Source organism: Pavona decussata, unplaced genomic scaffold (genome assembly GCF_977016875.1).
Source record: "Pavona decussata unplaced genomic scaffold, jaPavDecu1.1 SCAFFOLD_64, whole genome shotgun sequence".
NCBI lineage: Eukaryota > Metazoa > Cnidaria > Anthozoa > Scleractinia > Agariciidae > Pavona > Pavona decussata.
In genome coordinates this window covers 364517-377942 of record NW_028145484.1, presented here as the reverse complement: position 1 = coordinate 377942, position 13426 = coordinate 364517, and the positions used below count along the sequence as shown (strand labels likewise).

At 39.0% G+C, this 13426-nt stretch overlaps 2 protein-coding genes across 2 annotated transcripts; one reads left to right on the top strand and one right to left on the bottom strand.

Annotated features, from left to right (window-relative positions):
• The first annotated feature begins 13 nt into the window (after nt 1–13).
• Nucleotides 14–4080, top strand: LOC146478262 (G2/M phase-specific E3 ubiquitin-protein ligase-like). The gene is made up of 3 exons (XM_085111793.1): nt 14–1993; nt 2541–2639; nt 3096–4080. The coding sequence occupies exons 1-3, from the start codon at nt 866–868 to the stop codon at nt 3594–3596; spliced, it is 1728 nt and encodes a 575-aa protein (XP_084967919.1). The 5' UTR covers nt 14–865; the 3' UTR covers nt 3597–4080.
• A 152-nt stretch (nt 4081–4232) lies between these two features.
• Nucleotides 4233–5903, bottom strand: LOC146478261 (uncharacterized). The gene has a single exon (XM_085111791.1). The coding sequence runs from the start codon at nt 5765–5767 to the stop codon at nt 4484–4486; it is 1284 nt and encodes a 427-aa protein (XP_084967917.1). The 5' UTR covers nt 5768–5903; the 3' UTR covers nt 4233–4483.
• Between the last annotated feature and the right edge of the window lie 7523 nt (nt 5904–13426).

The following is a 13426-nucleotide window of genomic DNA, read 5'->3' as shown; positions in this document are numbered from 1 at the left end:
GCTATGGTTGGCCAAATGTTGCAAAATTCAACAACTTGCATATTTATATTCAACAACTTTTATTTATGTTCAACAAGATATATTCGTATTCAACGTTTTATATTTATATTCAACAATGCGCATTTTCCTTCAACTTCAACTTAAATTATTTTCGTTCAACAACAATATTTGTTCAACTTCAACTAAAATTATTTTCATTCAACAACAATATTTGTTCAACTTCAACTGTCATATTTATTTAACACTCAACAAAAATAACTGTTCAACTTCAATACAGACTTCTAGTTTCTACTTCCCTCTATATTTGTCATACAAGTAAGTTGTTGAAAGTTCCCGGACATTCAAAATATCTTTATTTAACAAAAATTCCCCACCCCGTCCCCGCTTAAATACGCTAACTTGACTACCCAGTCCCCCGATCACTTTATGCCTTGAATAAAGATGGCGTCGACGTCGGAACTTGATGCTAAGGAAGAACTGACACAGATGGTCAGAGAATGCGTTCGAAACGAAATTGCTCTTCAACGATCGGGAAATAGTACCTCGTTACTGATGAGAACTCGCGACCTTATAGCGAGTTCAGCTCGATCTGCGAGCCGAGAGATGACAAATTCCATCGCGCCGGACTTTCCCGCCACTGGCGCCGGGTCCTTCTTCTTCGTCTTCTTTTCAGACTGGGCAGTCGCAGTATTTTCAAACAGGAAAAAAGAGGCCTGCAGCTACAACGAATCATCCATGGCGCCTAAAGGGTAAACAGAAGAAACAAACAAAGCAGGAGTTCCACCCCAAAGCCGTTCATCTCCTTGACAAGCCTGAAGATCTGGATGAAAATGGCTTTGTTCCCGACTACACAGTTACTGACGATATGGTCCTACTGAAAGGGTATTTTGAGCTGGGGACAGGCCAGTCGGAAAGTGAAATCAGAGAGAGTATAACCGAGGTACTGAAGCAGCGTTTCCCATTTGTAAGACCAGAACATTTTGACTTTGTTAAGCGTGAGCGTAACAAAGTAACTACCCCAGTCGTTAACAAATCTCTTGAATGGAATTACAAACACGTAAAAGAATTATGTGGTCAGGGAAAGCTTTACATTCGTTTGAATGTCTTGAGAGAAGTCATCGACGCATGTGAAGAACCATCACCCACAGGAACTAAAGATGACGACGATGATGACTTGATGAGGTCACCTTTTTCACTGACCATGCCCAAGAAATTTGAAAGTTCGACAGGAAATGGATCCATTGCAGAATATGGACAGTCGGAAACAAGCCTCACTAGCATGGGTGTAAGTGCATCTGGATATGGGGCATCTACCTCTGCTGATTTAGTGGTGGCCTCCATTGCTGGTCCAAGCAGTCAGAGTGATAAGGAAACACTGCGAGAGCTGCTGCCATCTGCAAGTGATGAACAACTTGACAATGCACTCCAAGAATTTGGTGGTCTTGATTCAGCAGCAGATGCTCTTCTTGAGGGGGATTCCCTTCAGGGAGACTCTAATACAGCAGTGTGTGAGTCAATAGTCCAGATCATCGAAATCCTGGGGAAAAAGTTGACAGGAAAAAGAAAGAAACTAGAAGTTGATGAAGGTGATCTTGTTCAAGATGCAGTGGTCTACTACAAGTCAATTCAGTTTGATGCTTCCTGCCCTTTGAGAATTACCTATCAAGGCCAACCTGCCATAGACAGTGGGGGAGTAATGAGGCAGTTTTATTCTGACTTATTTGAAGGTTTAGTAGAGGGCAAGTTAATGGTGCTGTTTGAAGGTGAAAATGCCCACAAGGTGCCAAGTTACCAACCACAGGCTGTTATGAGTGGAATGTTTGAAATGGTTGGAAAAATGATTGCCCATTCTCTTGTGCAAGGAGGCCCAGGTTTTCCATGTCTGGCTCTGCCATGTTTCTATTACCTTGTGACTGGGGATGTTATGTGTGCATTTGCATACTGCGATGTTTGGGATATTCCAGATCCATTTTCTAGGAACACAGTCATGCAGGTAAATGCCCAGTACATTATGAGTTTATTTTTAGGTTAACTTTTAACAGTAAATCCAGTAAGTGTACACTGCATCTCACAAACACCACATTACAACCATCCATTGTCTAATAGTTTGTGGTAAAGTTAATATTGGATAAGACTCCTTAATTAGCCATGTTCTAAACGAGCAGGGGACTGGGTACAAATTTTTAAAATCGAATGAATTGAAAAATGGACATCGTCATCTGAAAGAGCATCCAAATTATTACCGGTAGTAAATTCACTGTATTTGATTATTATTGGTTTAATTTCAAAGGCATGGTTCACTTTTAAAATACACCAAAATAAGAGAGTGTAGCATGGATTGGAGGGGCAGCTGTCCCTCCAATACATACTATTAAGCTCTCTTATTTTAGCGATTATCAAAAGTGTACCATGCCTTATAAAAGGGCCTATCTTTTGCCCACACCTACAATTCATAGATAATAAGACCTCATTAGCCAGTACATATAGGTTTCTAGTCATATCTGCAACATTTATTTCTATTTTTGCTTATTCATACAAAGCTGATGGATGCCAGTGATGATGATGAACTGGCAGAGCTAGCCAAGAGTGATGAAGTAATTAATCTGTTGGCTCATTGTGGAGAGACAAGTGTTCTGCAGGTACCATTTGCTTTGACTATATTTTTATTTATATTGTTCTGCCCTGCATGCTACCGCTGACATTGTGTACCCCCCGTGCTGACAGCCAGGCCCAGCCTTCTAATGAGACCCCTGCAATTACTGGTTTTTTTTTTTTTTTTTTTTGCTCACTTAAACGTTGAACTTGCCTACAAATGTTGATTTATTGTGACAGGCATGCAACTTTCATTCTCTAGTTTATTCAGTTTTTATTTCATTCAATATATCCTGTACTGTGTATTGTTCTAGTTTCTACCCTTCCTTCCCACCCTTTGGTGGGTGGAGAAGTTAGAAGTTGATATCTATTATTTCCCACATTCCAAATTATACTTACTATCAATTGTATTTTAAAGTTGATTTGTTCAAAGCCAGTAAAGTATCTGCTTATATATCATTGTTTGCTCAAATTGTTTGAGTTTGTACAATATTCTTTTTCAGATGTCTACAAAAGGGAAAATAATTCAGTCAATAGTGATGTATGAGGTCATTTCAAAGCGAAAAATGGCATTGGATCAGTTGAGAAAAGGATTGACAACCCTTGGTGTCCTTGATGAGATGTCAAAGCACCCACATCTTTTTGAAAATGTGTTCACCTTTAAACCTGTTGAGCTGACACCCACCACAGTTAAAGATTGTCTCAAATATCCAGATGAATTAAGCAAGCAAGCACAGGACACCAAGATGATGATGACCAGATTTGTTGACCAGTCGTCAAGTGCCAGGTTGATGCAATTTATGCAGTACTGTACTGGAAGCAAGACAATGCCTTCAGTTCAGAATTTTGTAATAAATGTAAATTTTCATAGTGAAAGTTACATCTCCTCATCAACATGTACCTTTACATTGTTATTACCTGATCATTTTCCCTCTTATGGTCTGTTTGAACTTTCACTGGATTCAGCCTTTTCTTCATCTAGAAAGTCTTTTACCTCAGTGTAAACAACAACACTGCCCTAAATTTATACATTTAGAGGCTCTTATGTAAGCAAGACTTATGGATAGGTTGCTGTTTGTGTACTGTTAGGTTTACCGAAAAGAGGTCATTACTGAGTTGTTGTTGGTAACCTTCTATGGAATTTGAAAGATGTAGTAATTGGATTTGCCACTTTAAAGTCAAAGATGACTTGCAACAGTTTTCATGCCTTTGTTTTGATGGATTGAAAGTACTGACCCATATCAGATCCCATGATCTGGGTACAATAGTGTTGATGTTCAATTCACTGATCAATTTAGTTGTGTTATGCCAGCATTAAAACATTGAAAAAGCCTTGCCATTTCTAGTATAAACTCATTGGTATGTATTGTCTTTAGCTGCTGATTCTTGGAAATGATATGTTTTGCCAAACAAAATTCCTTACATTATTTTGTTATTGAACATTACATGTAAAATGGTATTATTGTAATAAATATTAATCATTAGTGACCTGTTCTTTAACAATTAATTGTGATAGGTGGACTATCACAAGCAATAGTTTCCCCTCTATGCAAAATATTAACAATAGCACTAGTTTTAGGATCACTGACAATGCACGATGTTCCATTCCACAATGTATCAAACCACAACTACAAAGTGCAAATTAGCATTTAGCAACCTAAAACAATATAGACCTCAACATGAGGAATAAATTACAGAGTTGGTGAGTTTTTCCCCATGGCCCAGAGCCTCGCAGTGACATCTCTTGTTTTAGGCTGAACTTTAAAATATCGAAATTGGGCTGTTGTGGAAGATGCCACATAACACTGTCCTCCCAAGCATCAATTTACATACTTGTGTTTCTGATTTTAGGGAAAAAAATACAGTGTTTAGTTCTCTATAAGTAAGTATTTCATTGAGGAGCGTGGTTGGAAAGCAAGTTTTCCAGGAACTCAAGGGCCCTCTGGAAAATATCTATGGCAAAAGCACTTGAATTCTCAAGTGGATCAATTTCATTTGTTAGCCTAGAGATAATGTCATCTGGTAGATTCAAATCCACTTCATTGACTTCAACAGTAGACAGACCATCATCTGGTGGAGGTGGTGCGTTAGGGTCAAAACCAAACCACTCATAGTCATCGCCACTGACATTAACATCACTTCTCACATCAGCCACTGCAACAAGTCTTCCGTTCACCCTGTCTATCATTCCATTAGACCAGATTTGTTCCGGACTCCAATTTCTTTCAGTTCTTATGGGGTGCTTGTTCCAGGCCTCAACAAAACTAGCAATTGCAGCATTAATTCTAGGCAAGTAAACATAATGCAGAACAAACAAATGAAGGGGATTGGCGATGTCAAGCAAACCAGATTCCTCCAAGGATTTGAAGGTGTAGTAAAACACATTACCGAAACATCGAAACACATCACGCCATAACCGCTCTATTCTCTGATTACGTGTAGAGCTTCCAACAAGTGCAGATCCACGATCTTGGCCTCGAAATGCAATCATGCGTTCCCATACCAAAACGTTTTCACCTCCATGGTCAGTCCGTACTCTAGATGGCCACGAGTACCTTTCGACACCCTGCAGAAAAAGGCCTTCAACAGTCTCCTTTCTGTTGTTTGTAGAACACTTCAAAAAACAAATTAAACGAGAGTAGCCATCTATACAACCGTGTATAACGAAACCCCATGTAATCAAACTGTGATGGCCGTCTATATGCCATAAACTGTTAGGACCAGGCACTGAATAAGCTCTCCTAGAAATTACTGTTGCCCATCTCAAACGGCAGTTGATCGGATCAACTCGTGAAATGCTGGCCCGAATACGATCCCTTTGAACATTGATCCCCATACTTCTCAAGTGGCCACGAACCATTGAGTAACCCACAAGGCCTCCTTGCACGCTCATGAAAGCACGCACAATATCATCAAGATTCGTATTTGTGATATTTGTAAAGCCAGTTTCCTCAGTAATACCAAGTTCTCGTACCCGTCGCCACAGGGTCCATCGCGAAACTAGAAGAAGTCCGGCGATGTCTTTCCACTTGAATCCTAAAGCCCTAAAGTGTAACAAAGTCTCTTCATCGATCTCGTACTTTGGTCTTCCCGGTCCTCTGTTTACGGTACGCTCCGGCGGACTTAGCAGATAAACTGCTAAGTGGGTACAATTTGGAGTGTTGGTTAGCTCCATTTCTGTCAATTTTCGACACCAAAGATGATACAGTACTCTCAAATTATTAGCAACCTCGGTCAACTCTGCTTTGTGCTCGTTAACAACCGGTAATACGTTTTCCACAAATTTTGCTGCTGCGTCTAAACGATTGATAGCCCACTTAATAAATGATCGGGAAGTGCTATTTTCTCCCTCTTCACAAATGTTTAACACACTTAAAACATCCTCAAAGCAATCCATGAAAGATTGCTCGTCTACTGTTCTAGTAGCCATTTTGATTTTTGGCGGGAATCAATCAGGTTTTGTGCCGGGAAGGGAATGGGTTCCATGTTTGGGATTGGTGGGTGGGGAGGGACGGGGTATTTTGTTGAATGAAGAGATTTACAATGTCCGGGAACTTAACTCACAAAACAGTCATGATTTTTGTTGAATGAAAAAAGTCTGTATTGAAGTTGAACAGTTATTTTTGTTGAGTGTTAAATAAATATGACAGTTAAAGTTGAACAAATATTGTTGTTGAATGAAAATAATTTTAGTTGAAGTTGAACAAATATTGTTGTTGAACGAAAATAATTTAAGTTGAAGTTGAAGGAAAATGCGCATTGTTGAATATAAATATAAAACGTTGAATACGAATATATCTTGTTGAACATAAATAAAAGTTGTTGAATATAAATATGCAAGTTGTTGAATTTTGCAACATTTGGCCAACCATAGGCGGAAACTCCTGTCAAAGCAGAAAAGAGGGCAAGACAAGTCGATTTTGTCCTCAACAATGCCGAGCAGAAAAGCCATCTGTGGTTCTACTTTGACGTAGACTACAACAAACTTCTATACCTCAATGGGTTACCGAAGTAAAAGAGGGTCATTGCAAAATGATCTCTCACAACGGCTCCTTTAGGAGCCACCAAATCTCACAAAAGTTATTGATCAATACTACCGTACAGTCTACTTGTTCCATAAAATACTAATAGTAATATATAGTATTCTGCATTAGTCGTCAGGAAACACGTTTCCTAATTCCAGCCGATTGGAAGGTTTTGTTTTGTAAGAAACGCATCTTTGGTTTCTCACACTAAAGAACGAAGAAAACACATATTTGATGTATTTTACAGCATCAGCCTCAAGTTTATATTTTGTTTACTTCTAGTGTATTTTCTGTTTCAACGAGAAACGCATCATTTGGTCGCTCACGCTGATAGAACGAGGTAAACAGGCAGCTTTCCATGGACCCAAAGTTCATTTTGTCCCACTTACTGACGCTTAACAGCGTTCTTAAAGAACGCGGGATCCAGCCGATTGTAATGTTTTGTAAGAAACGCATCATTTAGTTTCTCACACTAAAGAACGAAGAAACATATGTTTGTTGTATTTCACAGCATCAGCCCCTAGGTTATATTTTGTTTACTTTTCAAATTACATTCAGTTTACAGACCGTATACGGACCGAAAAGTGCCTTTACGATCTGTACAGATCGTACGGGTCGTCAAACCGTACAAGCCCCTCTCTGAGATAAGACGCGAAAATATTCTAAGTGTCCTTAATGAGATGCAATTTACGGACCGTATACGGACCGAAAAGTGCCTTTACGATCTGTACAGATCGTACGGATCGTCAAACTGTACAAGCCCCTCTCTCAGATAAGAAGCGAAAATATTCTAAGTGTCCTTAATGAGATGCAATTTACGGACCGTATACGGACCGAAAAGTGCCTTTACGATCTGTACAGACCGTACGGATCGTCAAACTTTACAAGCCCCTCTCTCAGATAAGAAGCGAAAATATTATAAGTGTCCTTAATGAGATGCAATTTACGGACTGTATACGGACCGAAAAGTGCCTTTACGATCTGTACAGACCGTACGGATCGTCAAACTTTACAAGCCCCTCTCTCAGATAAGAAGCGAAAATATTCTAAGTGTCTTTAATGAGATGCAATTTACGGACCGTATACGGACCGAAAAGTGCCTTTACGATCTGTACAGACCGTACGGATTGTTTTCAGACCGTATCAGTTTGTCTATATTGGACATGTCTGATGTTAGATCCGCCGGAGTGCAGACTGAGTCAGAAGTTCCCGGATCTAAAATAGCGGGAAACTGCAGACAGAGAGAGACTGGATTCCGGAAGTGAGGAAAAGAAAGTTTTGCCGTGGAAAAGTAAGTTTTGCCGTGGAAAAGAAAGTTTTGCCGTGGAAAAGTAAGTTTTGCCGTGGAAAAGAAAGTTTTGCCGTGGAAAAGTAAGTTTTGCCGTGGAAAAGAAAGTTTTGCCGTGGAAAAGTAAGTTTTGCCGTGGAAAAGTAAGTTTTGCCGTGGAAAAGAAAGTTTTGCCGTGGAAAAGTAAGTTTTGCCGTGGCCAATCTCGTACCCAGAGTCCTCAGGCTTTTTGGTCAGCGGGGCGGCGCCAGGAGAGACTCTGGGATAATGGAAAAATATAATTTTTTTGATTGGTCGTCTGCATAACAATGGAAGACCGACAGGAAGTCCGTTGGTCATTTGCGGAAGTTAACCAAACCGGAAACCCCCCGAACCAACTTCCCTGTTTTGGAGGGAGATTTGAAATGTCAAACTCGGAGCTTTGTAATTTTTATGTGTGTGGCGGTTTTTTTTTTCTATCGCCTCCATTTACCCCTAGCTTAACGCACACCAAAAATTAGAAACACTCTAATTCAAAGACGGGTTTTGAATTATGTCATTGTCAGTGCAACAATTTCTAACCGACGAAACATCAGTCGTTTTAGCGTGGGAAGGTGCACTACTGCCATACGATGGTAAAACACGGCAAAATGCAAGCAGCTACTTACCTTGTTGCGGATGAAAATTTGGAGATGAAGAGATCTGTTGTGGAGCGAAGTCCATCTCAGGTTGCCGTTTCCCCTTCGGTTTTGCCACAAGGGAAACGCTGAAGACATCTCCACGATGATCAAACGCCGCACACGAGAGCAAAAGTTTCACTTTTTTTCAGTTACGGCCCATCTTGCCAAAGCTAGCTAACCACTCAGAAAAAAATTCCCTTTTAGAGGCGGAGGTAATCTATTTTATTTTCAGCATTATAATGGTGTGTGGAACATTTTCTCAAATGGTGAGAGATTTTGTTTTGAGTGTAAACGTTTAAAAGTGTGAAAGGCCGTTGTTTTATAAGTTACCTTAAGATGAAAGTTAAGTCTCAAATGTAATAGCCAGTACATACAGATTTACAGTAGAGGGGCAGTTGAGAATATAGACTTGTTGTCTGCTACTTACAACCATCTTCTCTGCAAGAAAGTCAACACATTGTGACAGTGAAGTAGCCACCCAACTTGACCTGTTAATTAGAACAGGTGTAGATAATACTGAAGAAAGCTGGCCGTCCAAATGCAGATATACTTTAAAAATATTTACATTTATTTATTTCCCAACGTACAGAGACAAACAAATAAAAGAAAAGTATAAGTGGAGAGGAGGCTAAGAAACCATGGGGCTTATGAATATTAAGCCTCCTCAATCTTAAAATACAAAAGTTATAATATTGCTTGGAGTGTTTATATAACCAAACATATAATGCACTCTGAGTTTAAATTAAGATGGCAAAAATTTAAAGATAACGATAGTTTAATTGTACTCTGTTAAAGGCTGTATATTAATATGTAAGTAAAAATGATCTAACTTTTTTAAAATGTTCCTTTTTTCCCTTCATCTGATCACGACAAAAACATGCAAAAACTCCATTGAAGAAGGATGAGACAAGGAAACCGTGGGTTCCCTTGCAGACAGATATTCCTGTTGAGATTTCCAAAGCAATTCTGCTATTGCAAAGTGTGAAATCATGCCTAAAGTACTAGTTGTTGGAAAAAAATAGATGAGCAGTGCTGTGACCTTCTGTGTTATACGTCATAAGGAAGAACACCAAGTCTTCCCGTGAAGGGTTCAATTGGGACACAATTATTATTGAGGAGATACAGGAGGTCTCTGCTCGATTTCATTCTACTGCAAGTGTACCTGTTGTACATGAACATGGGAGCCATTAGTACCCCCCGTTTGTGTGACATATAACCAGATGATGTTTGCACAGCCTTGTACAGAAACTGACCATTTTCATCATATATCCTTGGTATCAAACACTCCACTTGTAATTGGGAGATAAACTAACATAATTATTTTGGCAACCCTTCCTATCATTTCTTCATGTAATTATTAAAAAAAGTTTAACACAAAGGACACTAAAATCAATTACCCACCTTAAAAAACGTTTCCCTTTTTAATATTACTCATTTAAACAACAAAAATATTAAATATTTTCCACAATGATGATAATAATAACAATTATTATTATTATTATTATTATTATTATTATTATTATTATTATTATTATTATTAAGGAGAGGGCGCGGTCCAGCCGCTTGGGGTTGGTGAAGTAATACGGAGGATAATTGGGAAGTGGGTGATGAGAGTAACACAACCCAATGCCGTCAAAGCAAGCGGCTCACTGCAGGTGTGCGCAGGCCATAAAAGTGGGAGTGAGGCTGTTATTCATGCAATGCACAATATTTTTGACGCCAATGGAACAGACGCTGTTCTTCTTGTTGACGCCTCTAATGCCCTAAACAGTTCTGCTGCAGATTTTTGGTCAGTGCAGCTCATTAGACTTGGCCCAGTCCCACCAAACATTATGCAATATGCTGGATGACCTAGATTGTGGCATGATAGACCATTAGAGTCCAGGAAGGGCTTGAACTAAGAGTCAATAGTTTTTCGATTTTTAGGTCTTAGCAAACATTATTGTCAAGGGACAACAAATTCCCACAAGCACTGGAAAATTTACACAGTTCATTACTTTTGACAGGGTGTCCAGCAAAGGTCTCAACAACACTGTGCCAATCATTCAGGATATTGGGGAGTTTGGCAATAATAATTATCTGTTGTCAACACGAGAGCGGCAAGATCAGAGAAGAGATTATATTATACTATTCAGCAGAGTGTTGGTTGAGTACTTCCCTTGCCTGAAGTCAATAATTAAAAGTGTGATACCAAATCAGATCACCATCCAGTACTGAAAAGAAATGGCAAATCCTTCAGAAATTATCAATTTACCAGTTGTACCCTTTAATCAAAATAAATTAGGTAATGTGTGTCAGTACCTGAGCTATCTGACTCAGCTCTTAGTTAAAGAGTACACTTCACAACTAAATGAAGTTGGGCCCCACCAATTTATGTAAATTAATAATATAAACACAAATTCCCCAATCTATTGACCCCTTCCCTGTGCTTCCTATAGTACACACCCAAACATATGAGAACTCACATAAGATAGTTTTAATTTTACCCTGATTAAATGTACAAGGAGGAGTACTGAGGAGATTATATACATGGTATAGAAATTGACTAAGTGAAATATCATAGTCAGGATATCGACAGTCTCTCAACAATCACATTATAACTAATTTACTGATGAGAGGTGATGACCACTCCCTATACAGTTCTCATGTAAATACTCTGTGGTTAGGCAGAAAAGTTAACAAACCTCAACACAACTCACTGTCCTTATTTTCATAGCCTGTGCCAGGAAAAGCTTTGGTACTACGTAGTATTGGGATTTGAATTGAATAAACCAAACATGCATTGAAATGCATTTAAAACACTGTTAAAAAATTATTACTACTTCATTTTATTTCTAGATATATAGTATACCTGGGAACAACTCTACAGCACTAAAACCATGCAAGATGTGAGCACTCTCTATCAGATTCGTCAGAAGTTTAGTCTGAAATGTCAGCCATCTCCTCTCCCTAACCCAAAGGGGGCGCGTCCCCTGTGGGTTAGGGAGAAGAGACGGCTGACATTTCAGACTATCAGAAGCTTGGCAAAAGGAATGTCTATCCAGAAAGAAAAACTTCAAAGCTTCTCATGACATGACATTCAGGACAGATGTATAAAAATGTGCTGATGTTTAAATTGTGCTAGCTTGCAATTGAACAGATATAACATTCTAATTATATACACTTTAATTCATTCTATTGCAATTAAAAAGGGGGCAAAAAAAACTTTACAACAGTAAATATCAAGAGGTGATTTAAATTGTCAAATGATAACTTACACTATGTGTTCATTGAAGCAATAATTCATAATAAGACATGACTATAAACAAATCCCATTTGGACATAAACTGACGTAAAGGGAAGGGGGAAGGTAATTTAAACATAAATTCAACACACAGTCAGCTGCACAGTTCTGTGCGAGGAGAAGTGATGGTTCCTTTTTATTTGTAAGTATAAAAAGTAATAAAGAAATAATTATGTTATTTACTTGTCTGTATGTGTTGTAGCAATGTCGAATCAAGTCCACCGTTCGCTCGCTCTTACAGGATAAAAAGTCCAGTTGCTTTGATCCGCTCTTACGGGAAAAAACCCAGTTCCTTCGATCGTGTCTAACAATCAACTTTGGCTTTCTCGAACACTTTCAAGGGCCGATAAAACCTTCAGGCCCGAAAACATCAACACGACTGCCATTTTGGGGCATTTGACTTCCGTTTTAATCTTAAGCATGCGCACAAAGACCGGAATCCCACGTTTTCTGGGATAAGAAATTCCATTATCCCAGAGCCGCCCCGCTGACCAAAAAGCCTGAGGACTCTGGGTACGAGATTGTGCCGTGGCAGGTATGGGCCACCGTACTCAAGGGACTGGGACCTACTTATTTTTACTTTAGGTAGGGAGGGGACAGGGAAGGACCTATCGACGGCGCATTGTTGCTAGAAACGTCTGTTTGTCGGGATAAACAGCTCAAGATCTGAACAAATAATGACATGAACGAATCATGCTCAAAATAGAACCAGCAGAACCGCGCAATAGCGTGAAAAAATAACTTTATTGGATTTTTTTTGAGCGCGCGGCTTTTGACGTACATTTCCACCGTCAAGAAATCAGAGATATCCAACTCCCGCGTTCTTCACAACTCGATAAAGCACGCTAAAGCATGAACAACTGGAATTGTTGAATTCAATAACAAAAATTGCAATGCCTTAATAAGAAAGTTTCCGTTCAGTAACTTCGAAAGAAGTACCGTTATTTAACACTTGTACTACATAACACTAGTAAAACAAATCGCTGTACAATGTATCAGCAAACTGATCACAGTTATTACTCAATAAATTGACCCTCCTAGGTTAATCTCTCTACTCGACACGCTCCCCTCTGAATCACTGAGGAAAGCTGAAATATGATCTCTACCTTTACCGCAAGGCAATCAGATTGGATGTGTGAAATAAGTAGAAACAGTGTCATGGAATTGTTCTACCTTTAAAATAAACTGCGTAAAACTAAAGATAACTGACGGAAAATCTGCGCTTGATATTTAGAAAAAACAATTTTCCTTGCAGATCCCCTTTGGGTTGGAATTTCCTTTTTCCTATAGATAACTACCTTTTCCGAGGTATGTTTGTTTTTGCTTCCGATCTTTTGTTTACTTATTTTGAACTTTGCTAGTTCCGTTGGTCTGTCAATGAACACATGTCGTGAAGCGAAATATTTACCTAGGAGCCCTCACTGAATACGTCATTTGCTTTTAATAAAAGCGTTGGACTTATCATGATTCCGGCTTTTCATGTACACCAGAAGGCCCTTAGGAGTATGCGCTTTTTGGTTATAAAAGCTGCTGTTGAAAACTTACACAACAAATTTACAAAAAATTAGTTTTGGCTGTA

Excerpts from the sequence above, each read along its gene's own strand:
- LOC146478261 (XM_085111791.1), bottom strand. The coding sequence starts at position 5,767 with ATGGAGCTAACCAACACTCCAAATTGTACCCACTTAGCAGTTTATCTG.
- LOC146478262 (XM_085111793.1), top strand. The coding sequence starts at position 866 with ATGGTCCTACTGAAAGGGTATTTTGAGCTGGGGACAGGCCAGTCGGAA. Across the intron at positions 1,994-2,540 it reads CTAGGAACACAGTCATGCAG|CTGATGGATGCCAGTGATGA; the intron begins GTAAATGCCCAG and ends ATTCATACAAAG. Across the intron at positions 2,640-3,095 it reads GAGAGACAAGTGTTCTGCAG|ATGTCTACAAAAGGGAAAAT; the intron begins GTACCATTTGCT and ends ATTCTTTTTCAG.